Source organism: Ovis canadensis, chromosome 16 (assembly GCF_042477335.2).
Source record: "Ovis canadensis isolate MfBH-ARS-UI-01 breed Bighorn chromosome 16, ARS-UI_OviCan_v2, whole genome shotgun sequence".
Classification (NCBI taxonomy): Eukaryota; Metazoa; Chordata; class Mammalia; order Artiodactyla; family Bovidae; genus Ovis; species Ovis canadensis.
Window position 1 is genome coordinate 18,831,174 of NC_091260.1, and position 18,720 is coordinate 18,849,893.

At 47.7% G+C, this 18,720-nt stretch overlaps 1 protein-coding gene across 1 annotated transcript in view; it reads left to right on the top strand.

The window, feature by feature from the left end:
• NSG2 (neuronal vesicle trafficking associated 2) overlaps positions 1 to 16,403 on the top strand; it is a 71,320-nt gene extending 54,917 nt beyond the window's left edge. The window contains exons 3-4 of the mRNA XM_069556178.1: positions 11,076 to 11,186; positions 14,597 to 16,403. Coding sequence (XP_069412279.1) covers positions 11,076 to 11,186; positions 14,597 to 14,788 — 303 coding nt within the window. The 3' untranslated portion in view covers positions 14,789 to 16,403. The remainder of the gene's footprint in view (positions 1 to 11,075; positions 11,187 to 14,596) is intronic.
• Positions 16,404 to 18,720: the final 2,317 nt, after the last annotated feature.

Sequence of the window (18,720 nt, forward strand, 5' to 3'; positions counted from 1 at the left end):
AATTGTGTGGTAGTTTGAGCATTCTTTGGCATTGCCTTTTTCTGGGATTGGAATGAAAACTGACCTTTTCCAGTCGTGTGGCCACTGCTGAGTTTTCCAAACTTGCTGGCATATTGAGTGCAGCACTTTCACAGCATCATCTTTCAGGATTTGAAATAGCTCCACTGGAATTCCATCATCTCCACTAGCTTTGTTCATAGTGATGCTTCCTAAGGCCCACTTGACTTCCTATTGCAGGATGTCTGGCTCTAGGTGAGTGATCCTACCATTGTGATTATCTGTGTTGTAAAGATCTTTTTTGTATACTTCTGTGTATTCTTGCCACCTCTTCTTAATATCTTCTGCTTCTGTTGAGTCCATACCATTTCTGTCCTTTATTGAGCCCATCTTTGCATGAAATGTTCCCTTGGTGTCTCTAATTTTCTTGAAGAGGTCTCTAGTCTTTCCTATTCTATTGTTTTCCTCTATTTCTTTGCATTGATCACTTAGGAAGGCTTTCTTTTCTCTCCTTGCTATTCTTCGGAACTCTGGATTCAAGTGGGTTTATCTTTACTTTTCTCCTTTGCTTTTCGCTTCTCTTCTTTTCACAGCTATTTGTAAGGCCTCCTCAGACAGCCATTTAGTTTTTTAACATTTCTTTATCCCGGGGATGATCTTGATCCCTGTCTCCTGTACAATGTCGTGAACCTCTGTCCATAGTTGTTCAGGCACTCTGTCTATCAGATCTAATCCCTTAAATCTATTTGTCACTTCCACTGTATAATCATAAGGGATGTCATTTAGGTCATACCTGAATGGTCTAGTGGTTTTCCCCACTTTCTTCAATTTGAGTCTGAATTTGGCAATAAGGAGTTCATGATCTGAGCCACAGTCAGCTCCTGGTCTTGTTTTTGCTGACTGTATAGACCTTCTCCATCTTTGGGTGCAAAGAATATAATCAATCTGATTTCGGTGTTGACCATCTGGTGATGTCCTTGTGTAGAGTCTTCTCTTGTGTTGTTGGAAGAGGGTGTTTGCTGTGACCAGTGTGTTCTCTTGGCAAAACTCTATTAGCCTTTTCCCTGCTTCATTCTGTACTCCAAGGCCAAATTTGCCTGTTACTCCAGGTGTTTATTGACTTCCTAGTTTTGCATTCCAGTCCCCTATAATGAAAAGGACATCTTTTTGGGGTGTTAGTTCTAGAAGGTCTTGTAGGTCTTCATAGAACCATTCAACTTCAGCTTCTTCAGCGTTACTGGTCAGAGCATAGACTTGGATTACCATAATATTGAATGGTTTGCCTTGGAAACAAACAGAGATCATTCTGTCATTTTTGAGATTGCATCCAAGTACTGCATTTCGGACTCTTTTGTTGACCATGATGGCTACTCTATTTCTTCTAAGGGATTCCTGCCCACAGTAGTAGATATAATGGTCGTCTGAGTTAAATTCACCTATTCCAGTCCATCTTAGTTTGCTGATTCCTAGAATGTCAACGTTCACTCTTGCTGTCTCCTGTTTGACCACTTCCAATTTGCCTTGATTCATGGACCCAACATTCTAGGTTCCTATGCAATATTGCTCTTTACAGCATTGGACATTTCTTCTATCACCAGTCACATCCACAACTGGGTGTTGTTTTTGCTTTGGCTCCGTCTCCTCATTCTTTCTGGAGTTATATCTCCACTGATCTGCAGTAGCATATTGGGCACCAACTGACCTGGGGAGTTCATCTTTCACTGTCCTATCTTTTTGCCTTTTCATACTGTTCATGGGGTTCTCAAGCAAGAATACTGAAGTGGTTCTCTCCTTGACATATGGTCAAAAGTTGGAGGAGAAATCTTGGATAGGTCTTAGTTGAAGCTACCCTACACCTTGATTCTTTCCAAGGTTAAAGTTCTTTAGTTTGAGCCTGTGTGTGGGTGGTGGAAGGGGTTGAGACTAGTGACTGGAGAAGACCAGATGTTGCAGCACCTTATCCCATCCCATGTGGATACAGTATGTTTTTTGGCAGATTGCATATCTTTGGGTGTGTGTCTGGGGAGAGGGGTGTGCGTGTGTGTATGTGTGAGTGTGTGTGTGTGTTTGCACTCCGGGTCTTAATTCAGTTCAGCATTTCTCTTCAGGAAACGCTGGTCCCCTCATGGAGTCAAGGTGCCGGGCACAGGGGAAAAGGATGAGATTGCTGGCTGCCTGAGGCACTCCCAGCAGAAGGAGGCTAGAGGCTGGTAGGGGAGGCCAGGCTGAGCGGGGCCTGTCCAGGAAAGCCCTGGATGGAAGCGGGAGGAAGCTCCTCTCCTGGGTGGAGGAGGTGACCGTGGTCTCCACAGCCCTGGACTCCCCTCAGTGCTGTGTCCCCACCTCAGGGAGCTGCTCCTCCCAGGCTCTGAGCTCCTCTTCTGTTTAGGCTTAAGCCTCAGGTGAGGCGGCGGCTCTGGCCCAGGGTCTTCTTGTGTGGGGCTCCCCCTCCCGCCCCTGCCCACCGTATCCAGGCTCCTCTCCTGTTCGCTGTCCAGATCCTGCTCAGGTCTGGTTTTGTCATTGTTTATCAGGTGATTTGCTTGTTCAGCATCTGAAGCTCTCTTTCTCTGCACTCCCCATGTGCTGAGGGAATGAACGGATGAGCAGGGAGGTGGGGAGCAGGGAGGATCACATCTCAGATCCAGCTCCAGGGACTTGTTTATTTCTAATCCTGGGCTGTTGCATTTGGAAGGTAAAGCCAAGGGCTTTCCACCATCTGCAAGCTACGAAGTTATATGAACCGAGCAAATAGATGCTGAATTATGGCTGACCTTCATGCTCAGGGGCTCTCTGTGGGGAAGGGGCGATCCTCTCCCAGGTTTTCTCACTCCCACAGCACCCCCCGCCCCCGCCTCAGGAGCTTGGCTGTCCGGAGCAGGCACTGGGACTTCCCCCTTCCGTGAGGTTAATCCCTCTGAAAGGGAGAGTATAGCTGCCTGCAGGGTGCCCTGTGGAGACCCGCCTTCAGGAAAAATCTCAGCCTGGCACCAGTCAGAAACCTCAGTGGTGTTCCCATGCCCCACCCAGTAGCCAACACTGACCCGGTCATTAAGGATAAGAATCCAGACGCAGCTCAAACGTCGTCCACAGCTCAAACGTCCTCTTCACATCACTCTCCTCACCTCCCAGGCCTCCTCAAGCTGTCGACCCCTTCCACCCTCACAACCGCAGGTCTGGTCTCAGCATTTAGGTCATGCCCTGGTACATCAGCCTTCCCAACAGCCTCCCCACCAGCCTCCCTGCCTCCAACCTTGCCCCTCCCAAATTATATATGCCTCTGTGTTCACTTCCCTCTTTTACCATCTTTCTGATCCTGTCACTTTCCTGCTTAAAACCTTCAGGGGCTCTCTGTCAGCCTGGAGCTAAAGTCTGAGTTTTAGCCTGGTCCTTCTTTACCTATTCTCTCTTACCTGCCCACTATCCCAGGCCCATCTCTCCCTCACTTGCATCCTCTGGACCAGCCATGACAAGCCATATGATGCTTCTAGAACAGCTCCAGTCTGCTCTATGGCAGATGCGGCTTCTTCTGTCAGACCCTTCTTCCTCCCCTGTCCTGGCATTCTTCCCTGAAGTCATTTCCGGAATCGCCTCCCCCAGGAGGCCTTCCTTGACCCCCAACCCCCAGGCTGGTTAGGTCTGGCAGCCCCCCGGGCTGGCGCCCCCCATGGTGCCACCCTTGTGTTCCAAGTGTCTGTGTCCTCGGGCCCACCTCTCCCTCGCCCTGTGGCCCGTGAGGCCTCGAGGGAAGACTGGTGCCCGGCTCACAGCCTTGACCTCTCTGACCCCCACAGGCCCCCAAGGGATGACTGACCTCGAGTTGTTTCAGAAGTTACCAAGGTTCTGGGGAGGCAGACTTATCTTTGCCTAAAACGGCCTCCTATCCCCCTCATTCTGGGCTGTGGGATGCATGGCAGAGGTTAGCCTTGCTGGGTAGAATCCCCTGGGGTGGGCTGCGCTCCTGGCATCCCAGTCAGCATCAGACGCTTGACTCCTGTGGTGTGTATGCACGCCTCTGTCTCTCTCTGTGCCGACTCTTCTCGGCACTTGCCTGCACATAACAAACACCATGGGACTCTGATGTAACTGGTCAGGATGGAGCCGGAAGATCAGGATTGTTTAAAGCACTACCCAGGTGATTCTAAGCTCGAGAACCCTCAGACCTAGTTATCCAGGAGTAGTGGTTCTCGTGTCTGGTTGTACACTAAAGTCACCTGGAGAGCGTCTTGGGCCCACCGTCCCTGACCTGATAAATCAGAATGCACCGGCTGGTGGCCGTCTGGGCATCAGCCGTGAATTCTTTAGGATCCTCCCTCTCTCCCTTCTTCCCTCCCTCTCTTTTCCTTTTCCAGAAACATGTGCTGTGCTCTGCCGGTCAAGCCTGAGTGCTGTGGTGAATCAGACTCTGCCCCTGCTAGGTGGGGGATGTTAGCTCAGGGCTGTTAGGAATGAAAGAGCACCCCCTCCAACCCAAGACAAAAAGAAACCCACTGTAAGGGAACCTGTCCCACAGCCAGCCTGCAGGGCCCTGCTCCAGCTCCCAGCAGCTTCACCGGGCTGCTGGGGACCAGACCCACCGGAGACCATGAGCTGGAGTCTTGCCCTGCTCCCGAGTCACAGAGAGGCCTGGCTCCCTGCTCAGGCAGAGGCTGGAGCTGTGTGTGGCCATTAGGATGGGGCAGGGGGCGGGGGGGCTGTCCGCGGGTTCTCCCGGACCCTGCATCAGGCTGGCAGTGGTGGCAGGGTGGGCAAAAGCTCTTGACTTTAAGTGCAAGGTCTGCATGCCTGTGGAGGTGCCTCTGAGCATGTCTGTCCCAGTCTTGGGGGAGCTCAGGTGACAGGGTACTTGTAGGAGCTTAAGGTCCCTTTGACAGAATCAGCCAGAGCTCGGGGCATGTATTTTAAAGTTGAGGTAGGACAAATTCCCTGGTGGCTCAGTGGCTAAGATTCCACACTCCCAGTACAGGGTGCCTGAGTTTGATTCCTGGTCAGGAAAGAAGACCCCACATGCCACGACAGAGACTGAAGATCCCATGTGCTGCAAGTGAGACCCAGAGCAGCCAAACAAAGCAAAAAGCTAAGGTAGAATTCACATGCTGTAAAGTTAAGAGCATTAGAGTAAAAACTCCAGTGGCACTGAGTTCATTCACAGTGTTGGGAAACTATCACCTCCATCTAGTTCTGAAAGGCTTCAGTACCCCCAAAAGGAGACTCTGTCTCCGTTAGCAGTTATCTCCCATGCTCCCTGGCAACCAGCAGTCTGCACTCTGTCCCTATGGATTTACTTATCTGGTTATTTTATATAAATGGAACCATACAGTATGTGGCCTTTCATTTAGCATGTTTTCAAAGCCCACCCACACTTGTATGAGAACTTCATTCCTTTTTATAGCTGAATAATATTCTGTTGTACAGATGGACTACAGTTTGTTTATCCACTTATCGGTTGATAGACTTTCAGGCTATTTCTACCTTTTGGTTACTGGGAAGACTGAGCGTTTAAAATTCTGTATGACTATGCTCCAGATGTCTGCTCACTGAGTATTCCTAGGTCCTCAGCATTGGGCAGTGGTCCTGGGTGCTCCTGTCCCTGTACAAGTCAAATACCATCTTTGGGGAACCTAAGGGGGATATCTCAATCTCAAAAATGTATGATCTCTGTTCGTTTCTAAGGCAAACCATTCAATATCACGGTGATCCAAGCCTATGCCCCAACTAGTAACGCTGAAGAAGCTGAAGTTGAACGGTTCTATGAAGACCTACAAGACCTTTTAGAACTAACACCCCAAAAAGATGTCCTTTTCATTATAGGGGACTGGAATGCAAAAGTAGGAAGTCAATAAACACCTGGAGTAACAGGCAAATTTGGCCTTAGAATATGGAATGAAGCAGGGCAAATGCTAATAGAGTTTTGCCAAGAGAATGCACTGGTCATAGCAAACACCCTCTTCCAACAACACAAGAGAAGACTGTATACATGGACATCACCAGATGGTTAACACCAAAATCAGATTGATTATATTCTTTGCAGCCAAAGATGAAGAAGGTCTATACAGTCAGCAAAAAACAAGACAGGGAGCTGACTGTGGCTCAGATCATGAACTCCTTATTGCCAAATTCAGACTTAAATTGAAGAAAGTGGGGAAAACCACTAGACCATTCAGGTATGACCTAAATCAAATCCCTTATAATTATCCAGTGGAAGTGACAAATAGATTTAAGGGACTAGATCTGATAGACAGAGTGCCTGATAAACTATGGACAGAGGTTCCTGACATTGTACAGGAGACAGGGATCTAGACCAACCCCATGGAAAAGAAATGGAAAAAAGCTAAATGGCTGTCTGGGGAGGCCTTACAAATAGCTGTGAAAAGAAGATAAGTGAAAATCAAAGGAGAAAGGGAAAGATAAAGCATCTGAATGCAGAGTTCCAAAGAATAGCAAGAAGAGATAAGAAAGCCTTCCTCAGCAATCAATGCAAAGAAAGAGGAAAACAACAGAATGGGAAAGACTAGAGATCTCCTCAAGAAAATTAGAGACACCAAGGGAACATTTCATGCAAAGATGGGCTCAATAAAGGACAGAAATGGTCTGGACCTAACAGAAGCAGAAGATATTAAGAAGAGGTGGCAAGAATACACAGAAGAACTGTACAAAAAAGATCCTCATGACCCAGATAATCACAATGGTAGGATCACTCACCTAGAGCCAGACATCCTGGAATGTGAAGTCAAGTGGGCCTTAGAAAGCGTCACTATGAACAAAGCTAGTGGAGGTGATGATGGAATTCCAGTGGAGCTATTTCAAATCCTGAAAGATGATGCTGTGAAAGTGCTGCACTCAATATGCCAGCAAGTTTGGAAAACTCATCAGTGGCCACAGGACTGGAAAAGGTCAGTTTTCATTCCAATCCCAAAGAAAGGCAATGCCAAAGAATGCTCAAACTACCACACAATTGCACTCATCTCACATGCTAGTAAAGTCATGCTCAAAATCTCCAAGACAGGCTTCAGCAATATGTGAACCGTGAACTTCCAGATGTTCAAGCTGGTTTTAGAAAAAGCAGAGGAACCAGAGATCAAATTGCCAACATCCACTGGATCATGGAAAAAGCAAGAGAGTTCCAGAAAAACATCCATTTCTGCTTTATTGACTACGCCAAAACCTTTGACGGTGTGGATCACAATAAACTGTGGAAAATTCTGAGAGAGATGGGAATACCAGATCACCTAACCTGCCTCTTGAGAAACCTGTATGCAGATCAGGAAGCAACAGTCAGAACTGGACATGGAACAACAGACTGGTTCCAAATAGGAAAAGGAGTCCGTCAAGGCTTTATATTGTCACCGTACTTATTTAACTTATATGCACAGTATATCATGAGAAACGCTGGGCTGGAAGAAGCACAAAGCTGGAGTCAAGATTGCCAGGAGAAATATCAATAACCTCAGATATGCAGATGACACCACTCTCATGGCAGAAAGTGAAGAGGGACTAAAAAGCCTCATGATGAAAGTGAAAGAAGAGAGTGAAAAAGTTGGCTTAAAGTTCATCATTCAGAAAATGAAGATCATGGCATCTGGTTCCATCACTTCATGGGAAATAGATGGGGAAACAGTAGAAACAGTGTCAGACTTTATTTTGGGGAGCTTCAAAATCACTGCAGATGGTGACTGCAGCCATGAAATTAAAAGACGCTTACTCTTTGGAAGAAAAGTTATGACCAACCTAGACAGCATATTCAAAAGCAGAGACATTACTTTGCCAACAAATGTCCATCTAGTCAAAGCTTTCGTTTTTCCAGTGGTCATGTATGGATGTGAGAGTTGGACTGTGAAGAAAGCTGAGCGCTGAAGAATGGATGCTTTTGAACTGTGGTGTTGGAGAAGACTCTTGAGAGTCCTTTGGGCTGTAAGGAGATCCAACCGGTCCATCCTAAAGGAGACCAGTCCTGGGTGTTGATTTGAAGGACTGATTCTAAAGCTGAAACTCCAAAGCTTTGGCCACCTCATGTGAAGAGTTGACTCATTGGAAAAGACCCTGATGTTGGGAGGGATTGGGGACAGGAGGAGAAGGGGAAGACAGGGAATGAGATGGCTGGATGGCATCACTGAGTCGATGCACATGAGTTTGGGTGAACTCTGGGAGTTGGTGATGGACAGAGAGGCATGGCGTGCTGCGATTCATTGGGTCACAAAGAGTTGGACACGACTGAGTGACTGAACTGAACTGAACTGATCTTTAATCAGATATAAGATTAAAAGTTTTTCCTTTTATTTTTTGGTGTGGTCGATGGTGACTTATGGTATCCATCTTATTTCCTTTTATGCACTGGTTATTAGGAATCCGGAGAAGGAAATGGCAACCCACTCCAGTAATCTTGCCTGGAGAATCCTATGGATGGAGGACCCTGGTGGGCTGCCGTCTATGGGGTCGCACAGAGTCGGACACGACTGAAGCAGCTTAGCGTAGCAAAGGGGATATGCGTCTTTTTGGCACCTCTTGCTCCATGTTCTGGCCTCTGATCTCTCTCTCTCTTTCCACAACTTGCTGGGGGACTCCAGTCTGCCGCTGTACCATCTCACCCCTCTGTTGCCACCAGCTCGGTCCTGGCCAGGAGGCTGATGAGTGAGCGACAGGCTGCAGCAGAGAGCTTGGGATGTCAGTGGAGAGGGCCAACAGCACATTGTGTGGACAGTCATTTAGAAATGAACTTCACCTGTCAACATATAAAAGGGAAAAATACTTTTTCTCTGTACCCTTGCTTCTGACACCAAATGTGTGGTTTTTCCCATACCATGCAATTCTCCAATTCTTGGTGGAAGCTGACTGAATTCCCTACGACTTCACTCAACTCATTAACTGCCCTACGTTAGCACACACCCCACAGGTCAAGGGCTCAGTCCCGTAAGCCTGCATCCACTCAGACGCCACTCGCAAATCTCAGGCTATAACCTGGGGCTCTCCACCACTTCCTCCACAGGCTCAGTGATTTGCTAGAATGGTTCACAGACCCCAGGAGAGCACTTTACTTTCTGATTTATTGTGAGGGATATTAAATGATACACATGAACAGCCAGACGAGGAGATACATGGGGCAAGGGCTGGAAGGCTCCTGAGCAAGGAGTTCCTGTCCCTGTGGGGTTTGGGGTGCACCACCCTCAGAGGCATGATGCATTCTTGTTCACCAAACTGGAAGGTTTTTGAGCCCTTCAGTTAGGGTTTTCTGGAGCCTTCATGATTTATTAAAGCATTGGCCGTTGGTGGTTAATTTGATCTCCAGCCCCTCTTTCTTCCCTCTGAGGTGAGGGAGGCAGTTAAGTTACAACCCTCCTATCAGTGGTTTCTTCCCCAGCCTTAGGGGCCTTCCAAAAGTCACCTCATAACATAATATAGCATTAACTCAGGTATAGCTGAAAGGGGTTGTTATGAATAATAAAAGGTGCTCCTTTCACTTTTAAGAATTGGAATTATTTCAGGAACTGGGCACAAAAACCAAATATTAGAACAAAAGATGCTGCTACCCTACTCTTATCATGTAGGAAATTATACGGGTTTTAACTCTGTGCCAGGAACTGGGAACAAGACCAAATAGATGTGTTTCTTATATCACAATAGTCCACTAACCTGAAACTTCATACCCACATGCAGAGGAATTTCATGGACAGTGTCTGCCCATAGGATTCAAATGACTACATCCCACATCCATCTTCTTCTTTTCCTCTTCAGATTCCTTCCTTTCAGGATTTATGGCTGCTAACATATGACTTCTTTGGGAGCAATGCAGAATCCCATCTCCTCTTGTCCTTATAAACCATGGCCTGAGGTGGGAAGGAGATGGGATAGGGACCTCCCCATCCCCGCCACCCCAAGATGATTTTATTTTTCTTCCAAATCAAAATAAGCCTTCTCTCCATGACAGGAATTCTGCCGTATTTCTAGGTCAACTGACTCAAAAGGCTACCAGCTTTGAAAGTAACGTAGAAAAAAATTCTGTATATAACACCCAGAGCCCAGCATCAGGGCGGTCGCCCCATTACTTTGTACACAGATGGCGGTTCTGTGCGTAACACCCAGAGCCCAGCATCAGGGTGGTCACCCCCCACTTTGTACACAGGTGGCAGCATGGGACCAGTGCAGACCTGGAGGTGTCTCTGGAATCAGCCACTCCATCCTTTCTAGTAAAGCCTGACAGTGCCTTCAGTTTGTTTGGTGTTGTATTTTTTTAAAAAAGCTTGTTGATAATGGTCAAGAGCTGGGTTTTCACTGTGAGCAATTTTGGAGACCATTAGATGCTTCTGAGCAGGAAGGGGATGTGCTTTGACTTGGATTTTGAATGGGGTTCTCAGGTTACTGTGTGAACACATGTGGGGGTCGAGGAGGCCACTAGTTAGAAGGCAGTTGCAGTCCCGCGGGTGAGGGGGGATGATGGCTCTGGCCCCAGTGGAGCTGCCTGAGAGTGTAAGAAGCGATTCCATGAGGCATGTGCCGGGAGGTAGAAATGATAGCTTCTGCTGGTAGCTGGGATGTAGAGCGTGAGGAAAAGAGAATCAGAGAGAATTTCAGATTCTTTGTCCAGAGCGACTGCAAAGGCGGCGTTGACATTTTCTGAGATGGGAAAGTGTGGGTGGAGCAGGATGGGAGGGGAGCAAGGACTTGAGAACGCAATTCAGCTGAGTATTGGACATCCAAGTGGAGGTAGCATGAGCTTGGATATCTGAGATGGAACTCAGTAGTGGCAGAGAGGTGGTGATTAAAGGCAGAATTGCTGGATGTGATCGCTTGATGATCAACCCCTGCCCGCACAAAATCAACAGGGAAAGTACATGGGGAGGGGAGCGGGCCTCACACATGGGGCCAAGACGGAGCTTCCAAGAGTATCAGAAGATGGAGACACCAAGGCTCAAAGACAGCAGGTTGGTGACGGAGCTGAGACCGAGCTGGTTCTTAGGGTCCCTGGTCACCCCCTACCTTTTCTAACATACCAGGCTTCCTACCAGCTCCAGGTTTTGAAGGCTGCATGTGTAGACAGAAAGCAGGCAAGCTGAGGCTGGAACCTTCGTCCTGTGTTTCTCCAGGTCACCATCCTCGTCAGCCTGGCCCTAGCTTTCCTCGCCTGCATCGTGTTCCTGGTGGTTTACAAAGCCTTCACTTATGACCACAGCTGCCCAGAGGGATTTGTCTACAAGGTAAGGGGCTTCTGGCAGGGGAGTGGCTCCTGGTGACCATCAACTTCAGTTAGAGGGTCAACATCTTTTCATTGGCATTGAAGTTCTGGGTATGGTAACCTACTCTCTGCAAATTGTTTAAAATGTAATATGTGTCTGAAGAAAATGAAAACACTAATTTGAAGATATATGCACTCCAATGTTGATAGCAGTGCACTGTTTATAATAGTCAAGACATAAAAGCAACCCTTGGACCACCAGGCTCCTCCATCCATGAGATTTTCCAGACAAGAATACTGGAGTGGGTTGCCATTTCCTTCTCCAGGAGATCTTCCTGACCCAGGGATTGAACCCGGGTCTCCCGCATTGTAGGCAGACGCTTTACCATCTGAGCCACCAGGGAAGCCTAAAAGCAATCTAAGTGTCCATCAATGCTGAATGAATAAAGATGTCATATGTGTGTGACGTGTATACACACACATGGTTTATACCTGATAGACACACAATGGAATACTACTCAGCCATAAAGAAAAATGAAAATGTGCTACTCACAGCAGCACGGGTGGACTCGAAGGGCATTATACTAAGTGAAATAACTCAGATAGAGAAATACAAATACTGCATGACGTCACTTATATGTGGAATCTAAAAAATACAACAGCCTAGTAAATATGACATAAAAGAAGCAGACTCACAGACATAGAGAACAAACTTCGGTTACCAGCGTGTAGAGGGAAGTGGAGAAAGGCAAGATAGAGATGGAGGATTAAGAGGTATGAACTACTGTATATAAAATAATAAGCTATAATGATACATTATACTGCCCAGGGAGTAGAGATAATATTTTATAACAACTATGAGTGGAGTATAACCTTTAGAAATTGTGACTCCTGTTGTTACACACCTGAAACTTACAAAGTATTATAAATCAAGTATGCCTCAATAAAAAAGAAAGCTTTATGCACTCAATAAAGGCATTGAAATATGTTTTTAAAAAGTATAAAGAAACATAGAAGTAACACCAAAGCAAAACTGATGATGGCAATCTAAAATTATTTTCACTCTCTGAAATACTGTATATTTACAATACATTTTCATGTGAAATTATAAAATCACAATAAAAAAAGTCCTATGTGTGGCAGGGAGTTTTCAGGCTTTCATGAAGCACTTGGTTGCCAGTAGGCAATAGAGGGTGCTCTCCAGAGTGTAGGAAAGGGAGGCAGGCCGGCTTCAGACTACAAGTCAGAAGTCAGGGAGAGCTCCTTGTCCCATCTCTAGAACACTCCGCTTTAGGGTGACCCTGGTTTGATGGCTGATTCCTTGTCCCTATAGAGGTGTGAAGACGGGGAGCAGAGCTTCTGAGGTGGCCTCCTCCCCCGTCTTGCAGCTGGGCCTCCTCCTCCCCCACTCTGATTGCACGCCTTCCCTTGAAAGACAGAACTGGCTACATGACCTCCAGCCCTCTCGCGCCCCTCTGAGCCTCTGTGCTCACTTGCAGTGGGCACCAGTGATGTTTGTCATGGGATCTTGGAGAGAATTTAAGTAAAATCAAGACGGCAAAGGGCCTGCTAGAGAATGGGCTGGCAATAACTATTAGAGGTAATAAAGCTAGAATCTAGTTCAGAGTTGAAACGAATATCGGTAAGTTACCACTTACTGAGTACCAATTAGATGTCACCTTCCTTCCTAGACTATTTTCATAAATAGTGTCTCCGTTGAGCTGTCCACCCATTCTGAAAAGGAGGTCTCATTGCCCCCATTTCGCATCTGAGGAAATGGAGATTAAGAGTATACTGTCTTGAGAGTTTTCTAAGATATCACTGCTGTTACGTTCCAAAGTGAGGGAATCAAATGGGGACTTTTCTGCCTTAAAAACACATGTCTTTTGGTTCTGCTACATGATTTCCTAAGATGACCTTCTTAGGCATTGGAAGCTGGGGTTCTGAAAGACTAGCAACCACTATCAGTGTTGGGATGTCAGTAGGGGACAGTGGGATAAACTATGATGTGTCTGCATATGAAATTCCAAACAACTGCGACAGTGAGTGAGGGTGTCTGCAGACATGGAGAGAGAGTACCCTCTGGGAGAAGAGTGAAGAGCAAAAGGTGCTATTTTTGAGTGAGGAAAGGGAATGTGAGTGATGTTTGCTTATATTTCCAGAAAGAAATTCTGGAAGGATAAATTGAAAAAAAGAAAAACAACAACTGAGAAACACGTTGAGTCAGGTGGAGGAACAGGAATGAGGAGCAAGGCTTCTCTGCCTTTGTCTTGATATACATTTGTCCTGGATGTGTGTCAATGTTTGACATGTTTGTAAAAACGAGATTAAAAAAAAATTCCTAAAATTAAAACCAAGTTAAAATCCAGCTGTATATCAAGTTGAGGACTAAACTTACCAAGAAAGTAATTGCTCCAAATGACTGTATAATACAGTATATTGACCCTACGCCCTCAGTGGAATATATTCTAAGGACACAGAGAGCTGCAGAGAAATGATATAGTCCATTCAGTAGTCTGTTACTCATCCTATTGCTGTTATTTTGGGACCATTTGATTGACATTGTAGGATAATGCAAATATGTAATTATATGTTGTTAGGAACCAAGGCTTTGATATAAGAAGAAAGAGTAATAAATTTCCAATCAAAGAAAAGAAATGGACAGCAGTTGGCTGCAGGCAGTGGTCCAGCGAAGCAGTTAGGGGATGGGTGAATCAGCCAGGCAAAGAGCTATCAGCAGTGTCCACTGTAACCCTGCAGTTGGTAAGCAGAGGGTGTTGACCTTGAATTAGTATTGGCATCAGTTTCCGCCCTCCTTCCCTCCTTCCTCTTCCTTCCTTTCTTCTTCTCTCCCTCCTTCCTTTCCTTTATTTCTTCCCCTTTTATTGAGGTTTAATTGACATATAACATGGTATTAGTTTCAAGTGTCCAACATAGTGATTGAATATTTGTGAATACTGCAGAATAATCACCGTTGTAAGTCAATATCCATCACTCTGCATAGTCACACATTTTTTTCTCGTGATGATGACTTTTTAAGACCTACTCTCTTAGCAACTCTCAGATATCCACTGCCTTACTATTAACTGCGCCACTATGCTATACATTACACCCCGAGGACACACTCATTTCATAACTGGAAACTCGTACCTTTTGATCCCCTTGACCCATTTCTCTCACCCCTTCTCTGCCTCTGGGAACGATTCTAACATCAGGTTAGTTTCCTCTGTCTTCTCGTAGGTGGCAGCTTTGATGATGGTGATGGTGATGACGTGAAGGAAGGTCTGACGAGTACCAGGCCCAGGCCAGATGCCATCCCGTCCGGCTGGCTGCGAGCTGGGGATGGCTGGGGCCCCCGGATGGGATGGCCTCGTTGCAGGGCAGGTGGGAAGCGTTCACTGAGCTCCTCCTGACTGTCTCTCTCTTTCCCAGCACAAGCGCTGTATCCCGGCCTCCCTGGATGCTTACTACTCATCCCAGGACCCCAGCTCCAGAAGCCGCTTCTACACGGTCATCAGCCACTACAGCGTGGCCAAGCAGAGCACCGCCCGGGCCATCGGGCCGTGGCTGTCGGCGGCTGCCGTCATCCACGAACCCAAGCCTCCCAAGACCCAGGGCCACTAGAGGCGCCCCCGCCAGCCAGCATGGGGAGTGGGGAGGGGAACCCCGCTGGCTAAGCTGAGCTCCAGTTACAACACTGTACTCCTGGGATATGGGGGCGGGGGTGGGGCCAGGGTGGGTGGGGGGAGCTCACCGAAAGTCTCGTGTGCTGGAGTTGTCTGAATCAGTATTTCTTTTTGTCCTTTGGTATTGTTGATTCGTCCCCGAGTCAGGCCCATGTACAAAGGCATGTTTCGTGTTGACTGTTCCCACGTAAGATATTTTCAAAGGCACTGCTTATTATTTGTTAGGAAAATTTAAAAACAGGAAAGGAGAGAAAGAAAATGAACATGGAATTCTTAGACTGGATGCATCTGGAGTGTGTTGAAAGGTGGTGAAGAGCACAGACCTTCCGGGCTGCTCAGACTGGGGGAGATGGTTGCTTCAGGGTGGGCTTCGGAAGGTGCAAAATGTGAGTGAGGCAGGCAGTCTGCTCGCTTGGCCTCGGGTCTGCAGAGGAGGAACACTGAAAGTTAGGAACTGTCAAGTTAGAAAGAAGACTGAGTTTGGCATTTGTAGGCCGGGATACGCACAACCCAGAGAGAAAAGCCTCAACCACGTGTGTTTTGCAGAATGCGGATAAGCTTGTCTGTATGGGCACCGGAGCGGGGCTTGGGATGCATGGTCTGGGAATGCAGAGGATAGAGGCGAACACTCAACAGTGGGCAGGCTTTCTTTGCCTCTCTCTTGCGTTTCTAGCCTTACACCTGGGTGCTGCCCACGTCTAGGAGATGGCAGGGGTAGAAAGAGGAGGAAGGAAACTGCAGGATGAAGAAGGCAGAGGACAGGCAGGTGGCTTTGACTAAGCTGTAAGCCCAGCACCCAAGTTTAACATTTTTGTCGGTTTGTTGTTTCCCAAAGTGGCGATGAGCAGGAAGAACAGGAAGGGTCGTGACCAGGTGACAGCCAGGGAGGCTTTTGGCTGGGTCTCAGCAACGCTAAGTCATTTTTTCTAAGGGAGACTGAGAACCGTGGCCGTCTTGTGCACACTTCACTGGGTTGACAGGAGCATAGCCCAAACTTTCCCATCCGCTTCTAGAAGCTTCTGACCAAGAGGCGACAGCTGGCATTGCCCAGGCCACCCATTGCCTTGCACCCACATCAGGCACTCCCACACAGCTCTCCCACTAATGTTTTGGGGAGACCCCCTCTGTGTGGTGTTGGCTCTGGGCCCAGCAGAGCCAGAACTGGCTAGGAGAGTTGGCTATTTGAGATGTGATTCTGTTTTCCCATGAAGCTTGAACAGGCCATTTAAAGGGCATTTTTTTAGTGGCTTGCTGTGATGCTGAAATCATCCTATACAACAGCTGGGTAATAAGACTAGCATAGCTCAAACTGTTCTGCTAAAAGCTATCATTTGACTTTTCCTCTCCCCACCCCCACCCTCCAGTCACCTCGAGTCACCTGTAAATTCATTTGTCATCTAAAGTGGAATAACAAATTGTCCCTAGCAAAACTGCTGAGCGCTTTATAATTTTGTGGTGTATTTTTGTCAGTAGGTAGCAGAGGCTGAAGTATTTTTTGGTGTAATTCTTGAACTTTTCTGACAGGAAACAAATAAAGATAGATGTGTCTGAGAGTCTTGACCTTCCTTTGCATTTTTCTTCATCTTCTGCTCAGTGAGCCTGGTGGGGAAGATGCAGGGGGCAGGGTGTCCTGTAAGGCTGGGGCTGGAACTGAGGTGGGGGGACCTCCATCCTCCGCCAGTGAAATGATGCTGAGGTCAGAGGCAAGGACCAAGAGATGGAGCTGGCTCTTGTCTTGCAGCGCAACATCCTTCATCCTATGAGCATCTGCTGAGCACCTGCAGAGGGCCAGGCTGTGCTGGGTATGGGGCACCCAGCCCCAGATGACACATATTCACCCCCTGAAGTCTGAAGGTAGAGTCGGATGTGGAAATAGACTTTGGCATGAGAAGAGTCTGAGAGTGCCATCTGGCCATTTGCCAACAGTTTGAGGAGGAAGCTGATGGGTGATGAGTGGACCCTTTTCATAATGAGCCCACTTAAAGCTTATTATAACCTAGGTAGGTAGAGATTATTGGTCCTCATTTGACAGATTAAGACACTGAGGCTCAGAAGGATGGAGAGATGCCTGGGGCTCTAGCAGATGAGCTGAGATTCAAACTCAGGTATGTGTGACTACTTTATCCCCCTCGACTGCTTTTATAAAATCCAGAGCAACACTGTCAAGGTTCATGCCTCAGAAATTCAAGTCACATTTATAAAAGCGAACTAGCTTATCCTTTACCCGAATCAGCATCAGCAGTGAGTGTTAAGGATAGTAAACATTTAACAGCCCCTGGCTACATGCCTCACACCATTAGAGCTTCCCCGCAGTTCAAATGGTAAAGAATCTGCCTGCGATGCAGGAGAACTGGGTTCTATACCTGGGTTCAGTCCCTGGGTCGGGAAGATCCCCTGGAGAAGGACATGGCGACCCACTCCATTCTTGCCTGGAGAATCCCATGGGCAGAGGAGCCTGGCGGGCTACAGTCCAGGCGGTCACAGAGAGTGGGACAGACTGAGCAACTGACAGTACAAGTACTGCCCCATGCCAAGCGTTAAGTGCCCTGGGTGTCTTGGTTCCTGGAACTCTTTCCCCAGTTTCATGAGTTGGGTACGTCCATCCTCAACATCACTGTCTTCACATGACCATCGCCCCCACTTTGAGATGAGGGAATGGAAGCTCAGAGCAGTGCTTCAGCTACAAAGGAGGCTGCCGTTAGGAAGCAGCCGATTCCCACCCACACGTTGAATACCAGTGTCTCAACAATGGTGCCATTCTACCAGCTCATCTCTGCACTTGCTTGGGAGTTTCTAGTGTGTGTTCACAACTCTTCTCAGACTCAGATGGCAGGCCATTGAGGGAGAGGCCAGGATTAACTAGGGACAGAGCTGAAGGCTGAGGCTCCAGGCTCAGTGCTGCCCCGGGGTGGTGGCTGTGAACGCGTGGCTGGTGGGAAGGAGAAGGGGGGCCACCTGAGCCCTGCCCTTCGGGCCACACAGGCTGCTGAGCACGAACGGGCCTTAGACAGCCCCGCCTGCACCCACAAGGCCTTAGACTGTGGTTTCAGGGCCCAATGAGCTGGGCAGGCAGGGCTGTTTTGCTGGCCTCCCACTTGCAGAGGCAGCCTCATCCATACGGCCAGTGTGTAAACACCCACTATTTTTCTCAATTACACAGAGTCAGCTAAAGACTTAATGAACACATGTTCAAACATTCTGTCATAAATGGATTTGCCACTCCATTGCCTCAAAAAAATAAACCAAAGCTATCTCTTCTCTGGAATGAGCAGGCTCTGTGAGTGTGTGGCTGAAGGAAGGGCACACGTCAGGGACAGGAGACATGGCAGAAATTTCCGATTTGAAGAGAGGCCTTGGGGCCATGTGCTATTCATGGCAGAGTCAGAATTTCCTCATCAGAAAAAAAAAAGGAGGATGCTTAACTCCTCCCACAAATACCCACAGAGTGGGAGATTAGTTCTAGGAGAGCTTAATCAAGTGGGGTTTGGTTGGGGGAAGCTGCTCTAGGTTTTGGAGGATGGGGTCTCACAGGGCTCTGCTGGCTGACAAAGGGTTAAGCCAGAAAATGGTAAGGATAGCTCTTTGATTCATAGAACAAGCTCTGTTTGTGGCTTTTGCACTTTTGAATCTGCTCACCAGCAGTGGGGACCCCTCTCGAGATGCTCACAGTCTGTGGGAAGGGCAGACACACATTCCACATGTGCACAGGAAGGGGAGCTGGGGCAGAAATTCTCAGGAGGGCAGAGCGTGGCAGTGGGGTGCCAGCCAGGGGCTTTGGAGGAGCTCAACTTCTACCTCAGCCTTGATCCATTGCGTTTTGACAGGGAGAAATCAGACGGTACAGAGAAGACACCCCAGAGTCATCCCCCC